The 13,854-nt window shown below is 35.6% G+C and overlaps 1 protein-coding gene across 1 annotated transcript in view; it reads left to right on the top strand.

Annotated features, from left to right (window-relative positions):
- Nucleotides 1–13,854, top strand: part of GTF2H1 (general transcription factor IIH subunit 1) — a 36,033-nt gene that overhangs the window by 1,916 nt on the left and 20,263 nt on the right. Inside the window, 7 exon segments of the mRNA XM_036029119.1 lie at nucleotides 6,526–6,694; nucleotides 9,497–9,520; nucleotides 9,523–9,602; nucleotides 9,604–9,685; nucleotides 11,207–11,304; nucleotides 11,306–11,377; nucleotides 12,443–12,536. Coding sequence (XP_035885012.1) covers nucleotides 6,541–6,694; nucleotides 9,497–9,520; nucleotides 9,523–9,602; nucleotides 9,604–9,685; nucleotides 11,207–11,304; nucleotides 11,306–11,377; nucleotides 12,443–12,536 — 604 coding nt within the window. The 5' untranslated portion in view covers nucleotides 6,526–6,540.

Below are 13,854 nucleotides of genomic sequence, written 5' to 3' on the forward strand. Positions count from 1 at the left end.
CGAAACTCCCATTTTGTATGCTGGCAGATACAATAAGCTCTTCTTTTAGCCAGTGATGAGGTGTTTATATTTCACTTGTTACTTCCCCCCCGCCCCAGCTCCATTTACATTGGACATTGGAAAAGGGGATGTAGGTGATGGAAATGCAGAGATTTGATAGTTTTAAAGATTTCTGCTGAATAGTTTCAAATCCTTCCTATTCCTCTTCCCTTACAAGCTGGTTACTGGAATTTATGAGGAATGGTACTCAGATCTGTGAGTAGAAAACTAGTGATTCCTGGAATTTAGCCACTGGTGGATGTGCAAAGGTTTCTTGTCTTACCAACATTATATCCTTTTAAAAACAAATATCTTATTTAAATAGGTGTCACAGATATTTCTTGAACCCTTCCTGTACCCCAGAATAGGCTTCTGGGTGCCATATTGCACTGAACACAACACATGCTATCTCTGCCCTTCTTTATGAAACTTGCAGTCCATCAGGGGAATCTGACATTAGAAAAATTACTTTAAAAATTAATTGGAGTTGTGATAAGTGCTATAATGAGAAGAATAGGAGAACTGACCTAATAACTTTGAAGCTAAGAGTAGGAAAAAATTAGTAAAAATTAGTTAATGGGAAGGGAGGAGAATGTGCCAAGGCTCAGAGCGAGGCATACACACTTAGCTTCAGGCAAGTAACTATTTACTTGTGAATGAATTAATGTCTTCATCAGAGGATCCTGCTATTTAAAGAAGTCTTGTGGCAGATTATTTCATTAAGTAAATAAGCTTTTAAGTAAAGCCTGATCTTCATCAAGCCAATTTGCTTAAGTGTAACTACACAGAATTTTTTTGTAAACTAAATATTCTGTGGCTCTCAACAGAGGTGTACTGGGAAGAAGTTTTTGCTACCCAAGGAACCACCTTCAAGAAAAATCTAGAAATCGAAGTTATTGTTGGATACCCATACTGGTTCTATTAAACTTTCTAAAACTGGTCCTAGTACAATGAATAGAGTTGCTATAGATGACCAGGGAAATTTGCCAAGCAAGGTAGCCGTGAGATAGTTGACTAGTCATACCCAATGTTCAATAACTTATCTCAGACTTATTGTTAAAGTAACTCCTGAATGGATTTTCACATGAATGGTTTTACATACTTCATGCAGGGTAGGGCAAAAGTAGTTTAAATTGTGAGTATGCAAAACACAGTTTATTCTTATATTAGTACTTACTAATTACTGTACTGATTTACATATGAACAACTGTAATCCTACTTTTGTCCCACCCTGTACATAAGAGGCTTTGTTTTTCCCAGTTGATTCAAAGTAGCTAATAAAGTCTGTTCTGTCAGTCTCATTGATTCTCCACTTTACAGTTTCTCTGTGTTCACTGTCATCTTTTACGTAGTACAGATCTTTAAAACTTTAATAATCGTGTTTATTAAAATATTAGAAAGTTAATACTAAAGTATTTAATGGTTCCGTAGATGTTATAAAATTTCCTTTATAAGTTTTTAAAGTTAAATAAAAAGTTATATACATATATTACAGACTTTGAAAATTGTTTTAATTCTTACCCATACCAACACCCCTGACACTTTTCCATTTTACCTGTATTATAAACTTGTGGTTTGATAAGGAATAAACTCAAACATTTTTAATAACTATTTTTCTCATTACAAAACATTTATTTATTGTACATAATCCAGAAAACATAAGGAACATTCAAATCGTCTATAATCCTGTCACTTTAGGTAACTACTATTAAATTGGGTATGCATCCCTCCAATCATATGTATATATTCACAGAATAGCATAGTGGAATTCCAAGGTCAGGCTGACCCAGATTCAAACCCAGTTCTTCTACTTCTTGATGTTTTAGAAAAGCACCTTGATTTCTCAGACCCAGTTTCCTTTGTCCGCAGAATGGAACTAATGATAGAACCTACCTCAAGATTGTCAATCAGGAACTGAATGAGGTAACACCTATAAAGAATTTAGCTCAATGCCTGGCACATGATATTAAGAATTCAGTAAATTTTAGATAAGAGTTTAAAATTTAAGTGTATGGAATCAAACTTCAAACTCTTCAAGGGGCGAATACCCTCCAAACAACATCTTAGGAAGACATAAAAAAAATCGGTTAAATTTAACAATGGCGTCCATCCTGCAGCCCAGGATGGCTATGAATGTGGCCCAACACAAAAATCATAAATTTACTTAAAATGTCATGAGATTTTGTGTGTGATTACATGTCACAATATATTTACATGTGTCCCAAGACAACTCTTCCAATGTGGCCCAGAAAGGCCAAAAGGTTGGACACCCCTGGCCATTCAAAGATAGTATTATATATTGAGAATTCTAACCCTTTATTATACATGATATATAGATACCCAAACTGTGGAGATTATAAAACAACATGGGGAAATATTTTCATTGGTAAATGAAAAACAAGGTAATTAACTGGGATGTATTTAAAGACTCCATTTGTAAGGTGGGTATAGATAAGGTACACACAATTTAAAATTACGAAAATTGATGTTAAGGTTGTGAGATTATGGAATATTTAAAATCCCATTTTACTGAACTCTTTAGGCTCCATCCCAACATTTACAAAGGCTCACATGGTATAGACTATCTCCACCTGCATGGCTCAACTGCACCTCACATTCATGTGTCCAGAACTTAATTCCTTGTCTTCACTTTCAAACTGGTTCTTCCTTATTTCCATAATTGGCACCACTTTACTCATGTCAGCGAGGTATGAGCAAGCATCTGACACCCTCTTCAGTATTTACAGTGTCTATTATCCTGCTGCTTCAGTATTTCTCATATTGCCCAGAAATTAATTTCATAAAGCCCAAATCACATCCCTATTGAAAAGTCTATAGAGGTTTTCTGCTGCATAGGGTGGCATTCTTCACTACGTGCCTCCAGCTTAATCATCATCTTACATCCACTGATCCCCATGATGATCTTGATGCTACATCCAGAGCAGGCAGCTAACCATTCCCAGAGATTCTCAAGCCTTTGCCCCAAACCACTCCTGTTGCCTATAATGCCTATTTTCCTTTCTCTGCCAAAATCTGCATTCATTCAAGACCCTATTCATAACCAACTTAATGTATTAAAAAGAATAAACTGATACATGTAATATATGGTGAATTTAAAAAACATTAAATGAAAAACCAAATACAAAAGAATACATACTGCATGTTTATATGAAGTCCTAGAACAGACAAAACTAATACATGGTGATAGAAATCAAAATAATTGCTGGAGGGTGAAGGGAACTGACTGGAAAGGAACATGAGGGAATTTTCAGGAGTGATGGAAATGCTGTATGTCTTATTTGGGGTAATGATGTATGGGTTGTACACACTGTATCAAATGGAACACCTAAGACTATTTTGTTGGCTTGTTGATTATACCGGTTTTTTTAATCGAGGTAATCAACTTCAGAGAAATTAAGATTTCACTTTTTTCTTTTAACTTGTATTTTTTCATTTCTAAATCACTGCTTGAGTGAATAAAAAATATTAGTATTTTAATCCAATGGTATTTTTCATTACTCCAAAGAGTTGATGGTTTAAGAAGTAATTTGTTTTTATTTTTCAAATATTTTTATCAAGAATTGCTGATTTGTATGCCTGCCAGTCTTCTTAATGCTTACTTTCCCATTACATCCAAATATAAGTTACCAATTTTTTTAAATAGCTAATGGCAGATCCAATATTTCATTGTTTCTATTTGTTTTCATTTTCAGTTAAAATGTTTCCCTAAAGCTTCACTTGTTTGTTCAAGGCAAATTTAATTCTGAGATGACACCTAGATATGCTAACCTCTCTAGAATTATACTTTATTTCTGAAGAAGTTTTAAAATTATATTTTGAATTGTTCCTTTAGGAATGGAAACTAGTCATAACTTCAGAAATGGCATATATGTGGCATCTTTTCTACCTCTTTCCCCATCCCAGCCCATAGTAGACATCCCATCAATCATGGCATCTTTCCTGTTGAGCCCAGACAGCCTCAAAGTCCTTTTCATCCACGTATTCCAGAAATAAATGCTCAAGCCTCTGGCCTTTGGGTTGGACATTTGAGATTCCCAGGATTTAGGAGAAGGGTCACAGTGTGGGTGGGGGTGTCAGGCTGTTTTCTAGGTAACAAATTGGCCATATATGCCCAGATATGGAGAGCAGTCGAAGACATTTGATTGTTAAAAGATGGGGGAAGGGCATCTGAAGTCCTAAGTATTAAATTCTCCCAGTTTGGTGTTGTGGCAGCTGGGGAGAACCCTACAGGAACAGCAGCTCAGGCTCCTCTCTGGAGGAGGACTGAATTATTATTCAGTCCCCCCCCCCCAAAGAATTATTTGGCCAGAGTGTCAATAGTACTAAGAAACTTCACAAACCACTTTTGATACTGTTAATCAGTCACAGCACCTTCTCCATACACTACACAAATCTTTTTTATGTTTCAATTGTGTTTTTATCTTTATTGAAGTAAGAAAGCATAATATGCCAGAAATGTTGTGTATCTGCCTCCATCTTCAATATTAAAATGGCTGAGCAAAAATTCACCAATTTTGATGTTTTTTTAATGCATGCTGATGTGCAGCTGTTACAATGTGAAATTGTTTCTAATGAGGTTAAAGGCAACTAAGCACTACTAGAGCCACCAAATGAAAAAAACTAAATAAACTTTTTGTCTAATCTAATACAATAAAAAACAAAGCAGAACTAGGAGAACCAACAGGAGATAAAGTAGAAAACAGCAAATGACAAGAATTTTTACACTAAAACATGCTGAAGTTATTTGGTTTTTGGCAGAAGAGTTGATATTGTACATTACTGTGAAATGACATCTCCATTAAAATACATGTTAGTTAACTAATGAGTATTGTTACAGGAAGTTTCCACTGTAGAAATCATTTTTTATTTAAACCTCAAATGGTGACTTGTGATTGTGAAATTGACAACACTTGGAAGCATTCTTGCTATCACATAATTGATGACATGCTTTGAGAGTTTCGTCACATGTTGGCACACCAGTGTTCTATGAACCTTCTATAAAAGAACATTTTAAAGTAAATATATTTTACTGTGAATATATTATAAATATATTTATTATAAAATATATGTACATTATATATTTGCAAAAATGTACTGTGAACTTGTAGGGTGCTTTTCAGCAGTGTTTCTACAGTGTAAGTAGATCATGGAAATAAAATTACTTATTCAATATTGCTATTACTGCATAACATTAACATTTGAACACGTCTGACAAATACCCTCTTTGCCATGTGATATTTAAATAGTATGTATTACCACTTAGGGAGTGCTTTCTTTTGTCTTCCTGGTGCTTGGTGCATACATTATCTCTGATCCTCAACCTAGTAAAGCAGGTATTAGTGGCCTCATTTCATAAGAAATTAATTTATCCAAGTTTACACAGCTAGTGAGCAGTGAATTTTGGGCTTAACTAAGGACAATTGAACTTCAAAACCATCACACTAAGCCATCCATCCACTAATCAAAACTTAGGAACTGCAGTTAGCATCTCTTCCAGGTGCTCTACTGTGGCCGTTGAGATCCTCTGATTACCTGGTTGCTTGTATCACTGCGCTTATTTATGCCTTTCTTATGAAACTGCATTGTTTGCTGGAGATATGGATCTGTAAGGAGTTGCCAGATGTAGCAAATAGAAATGCAGGAAACCCAGTTAACTTTGAATTTTAGATAAACAACGTAGTGGCTTAGTATATGCAATATTTGGGACATAGTTACACTAAAAATTTGTTTATCTGAAATTCAAATTTACCTAAGCATCTTATATTTTATCTGACAACCCTACTTCTCTACCCAGCTGCTGTCTTAATGCTTTGCATATAGTAAGAAAATCAACAAGGTTGTAGTCAGGAGTATAATCTTTGACTATTATAATCCAAAATGCAATGCTGTTATCTGTAACATTTTGAACAATAAAAAGAAATTTTCTAAAAAACTGAGTTTCATTTTCAAGCATACTGGAAGAGACCTAGACTGGGGATTAGGGAATGTGGGTATAGTTTCAGCTCTGGGAGTGGTTCTTGGGCAGCCACACAAACCCTGCAGCCCCTAGTTATTTCAACTAGTTAAAACAGTTTGAACTAAATATTTACAGGGTCCTTTGTAATTCTGAAGTTACACAATTCTAAATATAGATTACATAAAAGACCACGTATTTGTAGTCAAGTCGTGCAGTTAAGATTTAAGGATAGAACAGGAAAATAAAAATAAGTCGAAATACTCTGATTAGCACATATGGGAATGGTTTAAACACTGCCAGATGTTAAAGGCTGTGTTATGTAAATGCATACCTATAGTATGAGAAAAATGAAGTTTGGCTTTAAAAAATGCCATACAACTTTATCTTCAAATTTGAATGAGGGAAGAGACTTTTCCTCCCTCATTATTTAGGTTTTGAATTTGGAGGGGACTCTAGAAGTCAGTAATTCTGACCCTAACCAAGATGTGAAATCTTTTTGTCTCTAGTAGCACCTTGTAGCCATCATGGCAACTTCATCTGAAGAAGTTTTGCTGATAGTAAAGAAGGTGCGTCAGAAGAAGCAGGATGGAGCTCTATACCTCATGGCAGAAAGAATTGCTTGGGCACCTGAAGGCAAAGACAGATTTACAATCAGCCATATGTATGGAGATATTAAATGTAAGTCATATTTGTTGGTAATTTTAGAAGTTGCTTATAAAAATCTGTGAGTTTTTAATTGTAATGTCCGAAAAAATGAACCATACAAAAATAATTACAAAGCGGGACCAGCTAGTCCCACTTATATTACTGAATATGTGTAATTCTATAATAGCCTTTGCCACTTAATAGCGTATGTAGATATATAAATCTCCCTCATGTAAAGACCTCTCTGTATACCTTCTTTTAAGAGTTGCATAGTAGTCCACTGAATGGATGTACAGTTACGTATTTAACCAGTCCTCTGTAGAAGGTCATTTAGGAAGTGTCCAGAATTTTGTTATTGCAAACAGTGTTGTAATACCGATCTGTGTGCTAATACCTTTGTGAGGTGGTACATACAGAATACATCCGTGCAGTGAATTTACTGGTTCAGATGGCTCATGCATTTAAAGTGTTGATGAGGGATACCAGATTGCCCTTTAATAAAATTATATCATTTAAGCAAGTTATCTAATTAATTTTTAGTTAGGTGGCCATCATCTGTTGAGAAGATAATTCAGTTTTATACTGAATGTAGATGGGAGAAATACAAAGCATTTTTTAATGATTTTCAAATATGATGGCAAAATTCAAAACCATTTCTCTTTCCGAATTTGCAAGATTAACTCTGAAACATTACCCAAAGTGTTTGGTACTCTTGCTCAATAGTAATTAAGTTTAAAAGCACTAAGCAAATTCTGAGACTTAGAACCTTTGCTCTGAAAGGGAGTTCTGCAGTTCACCTCGCTGAAGGTCTTGAGTGTGAGAGATTCCAGGGGAGTCTGAGCAACATAGTCCTTGACAAATTGTGGTTATCTTAACTGTGACCATTAATACAGATTTTAGTATTTTCCTGGATATAAGATTCTTCTCCTGGATAAAATTATGTGTAGATTTCAAGGAACATGACATTTTGAAAAATAGATAATTCTCAACCTGCAAGTGCTCAATTTATAAATGTCCTTGGTGTATGAATAGTTGCCCAAAGACTTAACCTCTACTTGCTGCTGGAAATGGTCAAGATCTTCCTCTTTCTCCACTGAAATAACTTAGAATCTTACATTTTCAACAAAAAAATATTATTTATAATCTATCATAATTCAGTACTGCCTAAGCTATTATGTCATTTTCCCCACTATCCTGGTAACATTACCTTCCTTTAAAACTTCGTTTTTGTTTAAAAATAAAAGCTTTACAAAGTTCCTGATAATAGTCCTACAGACTAATATTTATTCTACAATAGACTCATAAATTAGTAACTTCCTCTGTTAGTCTGGAGCCCTAAATATCTGAAAACACACTCATTGTGATATCCTCTTAATATACCTGCCCTTGCCAGTATGGCAATGCACTAAAAGGTTGGGGGTTTGATTCCCAGTCAGACATATACCTCGGTTGTGGGTTCAGTCCCCAGTCAGGGAGCCAGTCGATGTTTCTCACGTTGATGTAATGTTTCTCTACTTCTCTTTCTCCTTCCCTTCCCCTCTCTCTAAAATAAGTAATAAAATCTTAATAAAAGAAAAAAACTTCAGAAGTAGGCCTCTCAGAGGCAAGAGCTAACTAAGCTAGAGCAAGGATAAAGTGGTGACTAAGAAAAGAAACCTAGGAGTGTTTTGTAGGAATGGGATAATAATGGAACAGCTGCTTGGCAGTGTAAAGCGTTCCACATCGCTGCTTTTGGCAGTAAGGTACTCCATCTAAACTGTTGGTGTGGAAGCAGCATCTTCATGGAAAAAAGTTGGTTTGGGCTGAGAGTTCTAGACAGCACGTCCACACTACCATGAGTTACCCCTTTAACGGGACAAAGCCCCTCCAAAAGATAAGCACCTCTCTTGAGAATACAGGTTCTCTGTTGTGTAGTATATATTGCCAGTCCCAGTCCCGATTTTCTATGAAAATCTTCAAAGTCACAGAAAAATATAAAGAATGCTACAATGTATACCTATATGACATCCCACCTAAGTAGTACAGTTACTGTTTTGCCATATTTGCTTTATTTTGTGTGTATACTTTGACTGCTTATATTATCACACCACAAAAATTTTAATATTCAGACGATTTTATATTCCCCCAGTTGTCCCAGTAATGTATCTTAGAGTTGTCATTTTTTTAAACGAGCGTACAGTCTGCATTCATGTATGTAATTGTAGTTCTTTAGTCTTTTCTTTAAGAGTGTAGGTTTATAGAATATTATACATTCTGATTGTGTTTGATAGTCTCTTAATATATAGGTGCTGGTGTTTACTTCCTATTCTGTCACCTCAGAAAGCCTACTGTATCAACTTGTCCTGCTCTTAATGAGACTAATTTGATCACTTGGTTAAAGTGGTGGCACCAAATCTCTCAAATGTAAAATTACGTATCTTCCTTTGCAACTAAGTAAGCAAGCCATCGGCTGTGTTTTGGAGTTTTTTTTGAGTCATGATGAATTATGTTGTTTGAAAGCAGCTGTTCATTTTTATTTTTATTAATGATAATGTTGATTGAAGATGGCTGTTCAGAGTATATTTGGGACTCCTTGCTGACTATTTAGAAAGCTTGAAAGATATCTGCCCCCTGTGAATGGAAACAAAAGCCCTTTATTATCTGGAGGTGGAGGCCGTGGGTGAGAAGTGCCATAACATAAAGAACACTAATGGAGGAAGCAGAGTGTTAGCAGTGATTTGTAGAACCATGCTATAGATTATTAAGAAGAGTGCATTTCTGCAAAGTAAGTACCTATGGATGGCAGTTTCCACAGTGTGCGTGTCCTCATCTGATTAACCTCATATTTCTTTTTAGGCCAGAAAATCAGTCCAGAAGGAAAGCAAAAATTCAGCTTCAGCTGGTCCTACATGCAGGGGACACAACTAACTTCCATTTTTCCAATGAAAGCACAGCAGTCAAGGGAGCGAGATGCAGTGAAAGACCTTCTTCAGCAGCTGCTTCCCAAATTCAAGAAGAAAGCAAATAAAGAACTTGAAGAGAAAACAGGTGAAGGAGGAAAAGAATAGCATAGCCTTTTGAAGAGATACTAGGTTCTCTGCAGTCTTGTAGACTAATAGCTTGCTATTTCTCATCCCGAAAATACAAGCTGTGGTATCATTACCTCTGTGTATGGTTTTCAGCTTCAGCATCTTACGAACTATGAAGCATTGAGCAAATGAGAATGTATAATTTTGCCAGTCCCAGTCCCAATTTTACTATGAAATCTTCAAAATTACAGAAAAATTTAAAGAATGGTACAATATATACCTATATAATATATCTCACCTAAATAGTAGTTATGATTTTGCCATATTTGCTTTATTTTGTGTTACAGTATTTTGCTTTTTTGCTGTGTATAATGTGCTCCTATGTATAATGCAACACCCATGTTTGTGACCCAGACTTCAGGAAGAAAAACTTTTGTTTCAGTTTCTTAATTCAATTTTTATTTGTTATATTTAGAAACAAAAACTGATTATTGTATGCCAGAGTATTGTTTTGCATACAGATATCATTGTTGCTTTCTAGAGTACACTTTTAATGAATAAGCATAAATAAAAAAAATTTAAAAATGTATATAGATACGGAATTAGTAATACCCATGAATAAGGTATATCCTTATCTTTCCTTTAAAAATTTGGGCAAGAAAATAGGCATTATATGTGGTAAAATACTGTAAATTAACTGCCTTGAGCCTTAACATCTGATAAGGAACAGAACTGAGACCAGAAGGTGCTAATATGTCCCTTAATTCCTTTTCCCAGTTCTCTGTCACAGAGATATTGAACTATCAGAAGTATGTTTGCACCCTGGCTGGTGTGGCTCTGAGTTGAGCACCAGCCTGCAAGACCAAAAGGTCGTCAGTTTGATTCCCATTCAGGGCACATGCCTGGGTTGCAGATTGATGTTTCTCTCCCTCTCTTTTCTCCCTCCCTTCCTCTCTCTTTGAAAATAAATAAAATCTTTAAAAAGAAGAAGTATGCTTGTGAATAAGAAACCTGAAGTAAGTTATAGTGTTAAAAACTTGAGAAAACATGTAAAGCGGTGAGAATTTCTGGTAAGATGAATTCTACCACCAGTATCTTTCAGGTGATCTGTGCTTATGGATCCAAGTGCTTATCACCATGAAAAATTAGTTGCTAGAAAATCTCAAGCATACTTCCTCTCTTCTCCATTCACCTTTATTTGTGAAAAAGAATAGAGTGCAATACAAGTACAGATACAGTGACCTTTTTATTACTGGGATACAGAGATAGATGAGTGGGACCAAATTCATACCCTCAAAGAATTTAGTCTTGCTTCTTCAGACTTGCATTTATCTCCAGTTTATTTGTTCCTCCGAAAATGTGGGGTTATTTTGGTTTTATTGTTTGTACTTTCAGTTACTAACAAATGATGTCTGTTGCTCAATCATCAAAAAATGAAAGTTGTGTGTTTTGGTATTTCATGTTGTTAAAATCTTTAAAATGTTACCTAAATGGTGTTTTGTTCTAGGAAGTTCAATGTATTCAATATGTTCTATCCCCAGAATGCTGCAAGAAGATCCTGTTTTGTTTCAGCTTTATAAAGACCTTGTTGTGAGTCAAGTGATAAGTGCTGAGGAATTCTGGGCCAATCGTTTAAAATGTAAACTCAACAGAGAGTTCTTCCACATCCAATCATAAGCAGGATGTTGGCATTTCTGCAGCTTTTCTGGTATGTGACCCTTTAGATTCCTGAAGGGGGTGGGGGTTAAAGAAAACCCTGATTGTGTATATAACAATGCCATTTCTTTTAAAGTTTAGTATTTCCTTAAAGTAAATTAATAGACACTTCGGTATTCATGGTATTCTTCTAAAGTATTTTTAAGTACATGCAGTATTTTTTTTTAATTTATATTTTCTCTAGTTATTTTTCTTGGTTTCTGGACTAGAGCCTAGCATGCTGGACACCAAATGGTCTTTTGAAAGAGAATCTTCTAGCAATTGGACTAATACTTATTTCCCCTAGTTCTTTTAAATTTAGGGCTTTCTGCTACCTTTCTTTTTGGTTGCTATACAATACAAAGGTAAATGTATAATGACTGTCATATTATAGAAAAAATAAGATTTGTAATATGTGTCTTAGAGAAAAAGTTGGAGTACCTTACCCGTGGTATCAGAGAATGGGATGGTGGAACCAAAGCAATAGTTATAGATTTTACAAAAATTTGAGTACTGATTATGTGTCTGTCATCTTTCTGTGTGCTTGGTAATGAATTAATGATATCATTCTTAAAGAAACCAGTCAGATGATACTTCCATATTTAGTGAGAAAGGTGTGTTTTAGTTTTATGACTGTACAAGTTTATGTTAAAGCTCCCATAGCTCTCTGTTGTTGGCCACACATGAACAGGTCTGTTTGACCAGGTAGGATTTTCAAGGAAGCAGATTTTATAGGTCACTCTGATTACATGAAACCAGGCCAGGCTTCTTTGTCTCTGCAAAGTAGGTGAGGGACTTACCTCTGTCCCTAATTCATTCAGAAAATCTTTTTTCCTACCTTGTCCAGTGTCTGTTGCATGCTTAAACATCTTCCTCCCATATTTTAACAAATACAGGGTTGGCAAAAAGTAGGATTACTGTGGTAGTAGTACAAACAAATAATAGTACAAGAGTAAACTCTGTTTCACATACTCACAACTGTAAACCTACTTTTTTTCACTCCTGTATATATACATGTATATGTACGTGTACATATGTATATGTATACATGTATATGTATATATGGTTTTTATTTTAGGCTGATGTCCGGCCCCAAACAGATGGATGTAATGGTTTGAGATACAATTTAACCTCTGATATCATTGAGTCCATATTTAGAACCTATCCAGCAGGTAAGAAGAATCAGTTCTTTCAGATAATCAAAATATTTGTTCGGATAAATTCAGTGTTATATCAATGAAAAACAAAAGGTTTAAGTTTTATTCCTTATCAAGTGCAACAAAATACGTGAAGTACATTTTCTAGCCTCTGACATGTGGTAGACATTAGGTTTTAGTATAAATTGTGCTGTCATCAATTCATTGATATAATGACTTTCCCATTCTTCTCATCAGTGATTCTTAAACTTTATGTATCCTTAGCTGTACCTGAAAAAGATCTCATCATCTATAGGCATCAATAGATGAGTTCTCCAGAGCACTAACTCAAATCGTCCTTCATGTTCCCTCTAACAGTAACCTTCCTCACAAAGTTCCCCTTGCCATTCTAAAAGTATAAATGTTTTGATCTCAGCCTTAATGGTTTATGATGTACAGCCAAGGTTGAGAGCTACTGCTTTAGTCATTTTTCTGACCAACCAGTGCTCTTTTAAACCAGTTCTTTCTCCCCACTTCCTCATTCCTGCCCCTGCCTCTACCACAGGACTTCGTTCAAGCATCACCTCATTGCCGCCTCTGTAAAATCCTGACTTCTTTGGACAGATATGAGCTTCTTCCCGTTTCTTTCTGTGGGGCCTTGTGTCTGCCTCAAAGAGTTACCACATTGTAATGTAATTATTTACATACCTTTCTGATAATAATGTAATTGTATAGTGTTTAGGTGTGCCAGACACCATTCTAAAGCCTTTAGATATATAAACTCATTTAGTCATCAAAAAATACCCCATGAAGTAAATACTATTGTTACCCCATATTAGAGTAAGTGTCATACCTAGAATTTTAAACCCAAGCTCTCTGACTCAAGAGGCCATGCTCATAATAACCTCTTTTCTCACTGAACTATGAGCTTCTAGAGTGCTAAACTGATAGTACAGTGGGTGTTGAGGTCTTTATTTCCCTAGCACCTAACACAGTGCCTTAGATTGGAAACGCACATGCTATATATAGATAATCAAAGAAAATCCCTGGACAGGTAGCTCAGTTGGTTAGAGTATTGTCCTGATACACCAAGGTTGTAGGTTTGATCCCCAATCACGGCACATGTAAGAATCAACCAGTGAGCCCTGGTTGGTATAACTCAGTGGATTGAGTGCCTCAGAACCAAAGGGTTTCTGGTTCAATTCCCAGTCAGGGCACATGCCTAGGTAGCAGGCTGGGTCCCCAGTGGGGAGGGCACACGTGAGGGAACCACATGTTGATGTTTCTCTCCCTCTCTTTCTCCCTCTTTTCCCCTCCCTCTAAAAATAAAAATGAATATAGTCTAAAAAGAAAA

Source organism: Phyllostomus discolor, chromosome 6 (assembly GCF_004126475.2).
Source record: "Phyllostomus discolor isolate MPI-MPIP mPhyDis1 chromosome 6, mPhyDis1.pri.v3, whole genome shotgun sequence".
Taxonomy (NCBI): domain Eukaryota; kingdom Metazoa; phylum Chordata; class Mammalia; order Chiroptera; family Phyllostomidae; genus Phyllostomus; species Phyllostomus discolor.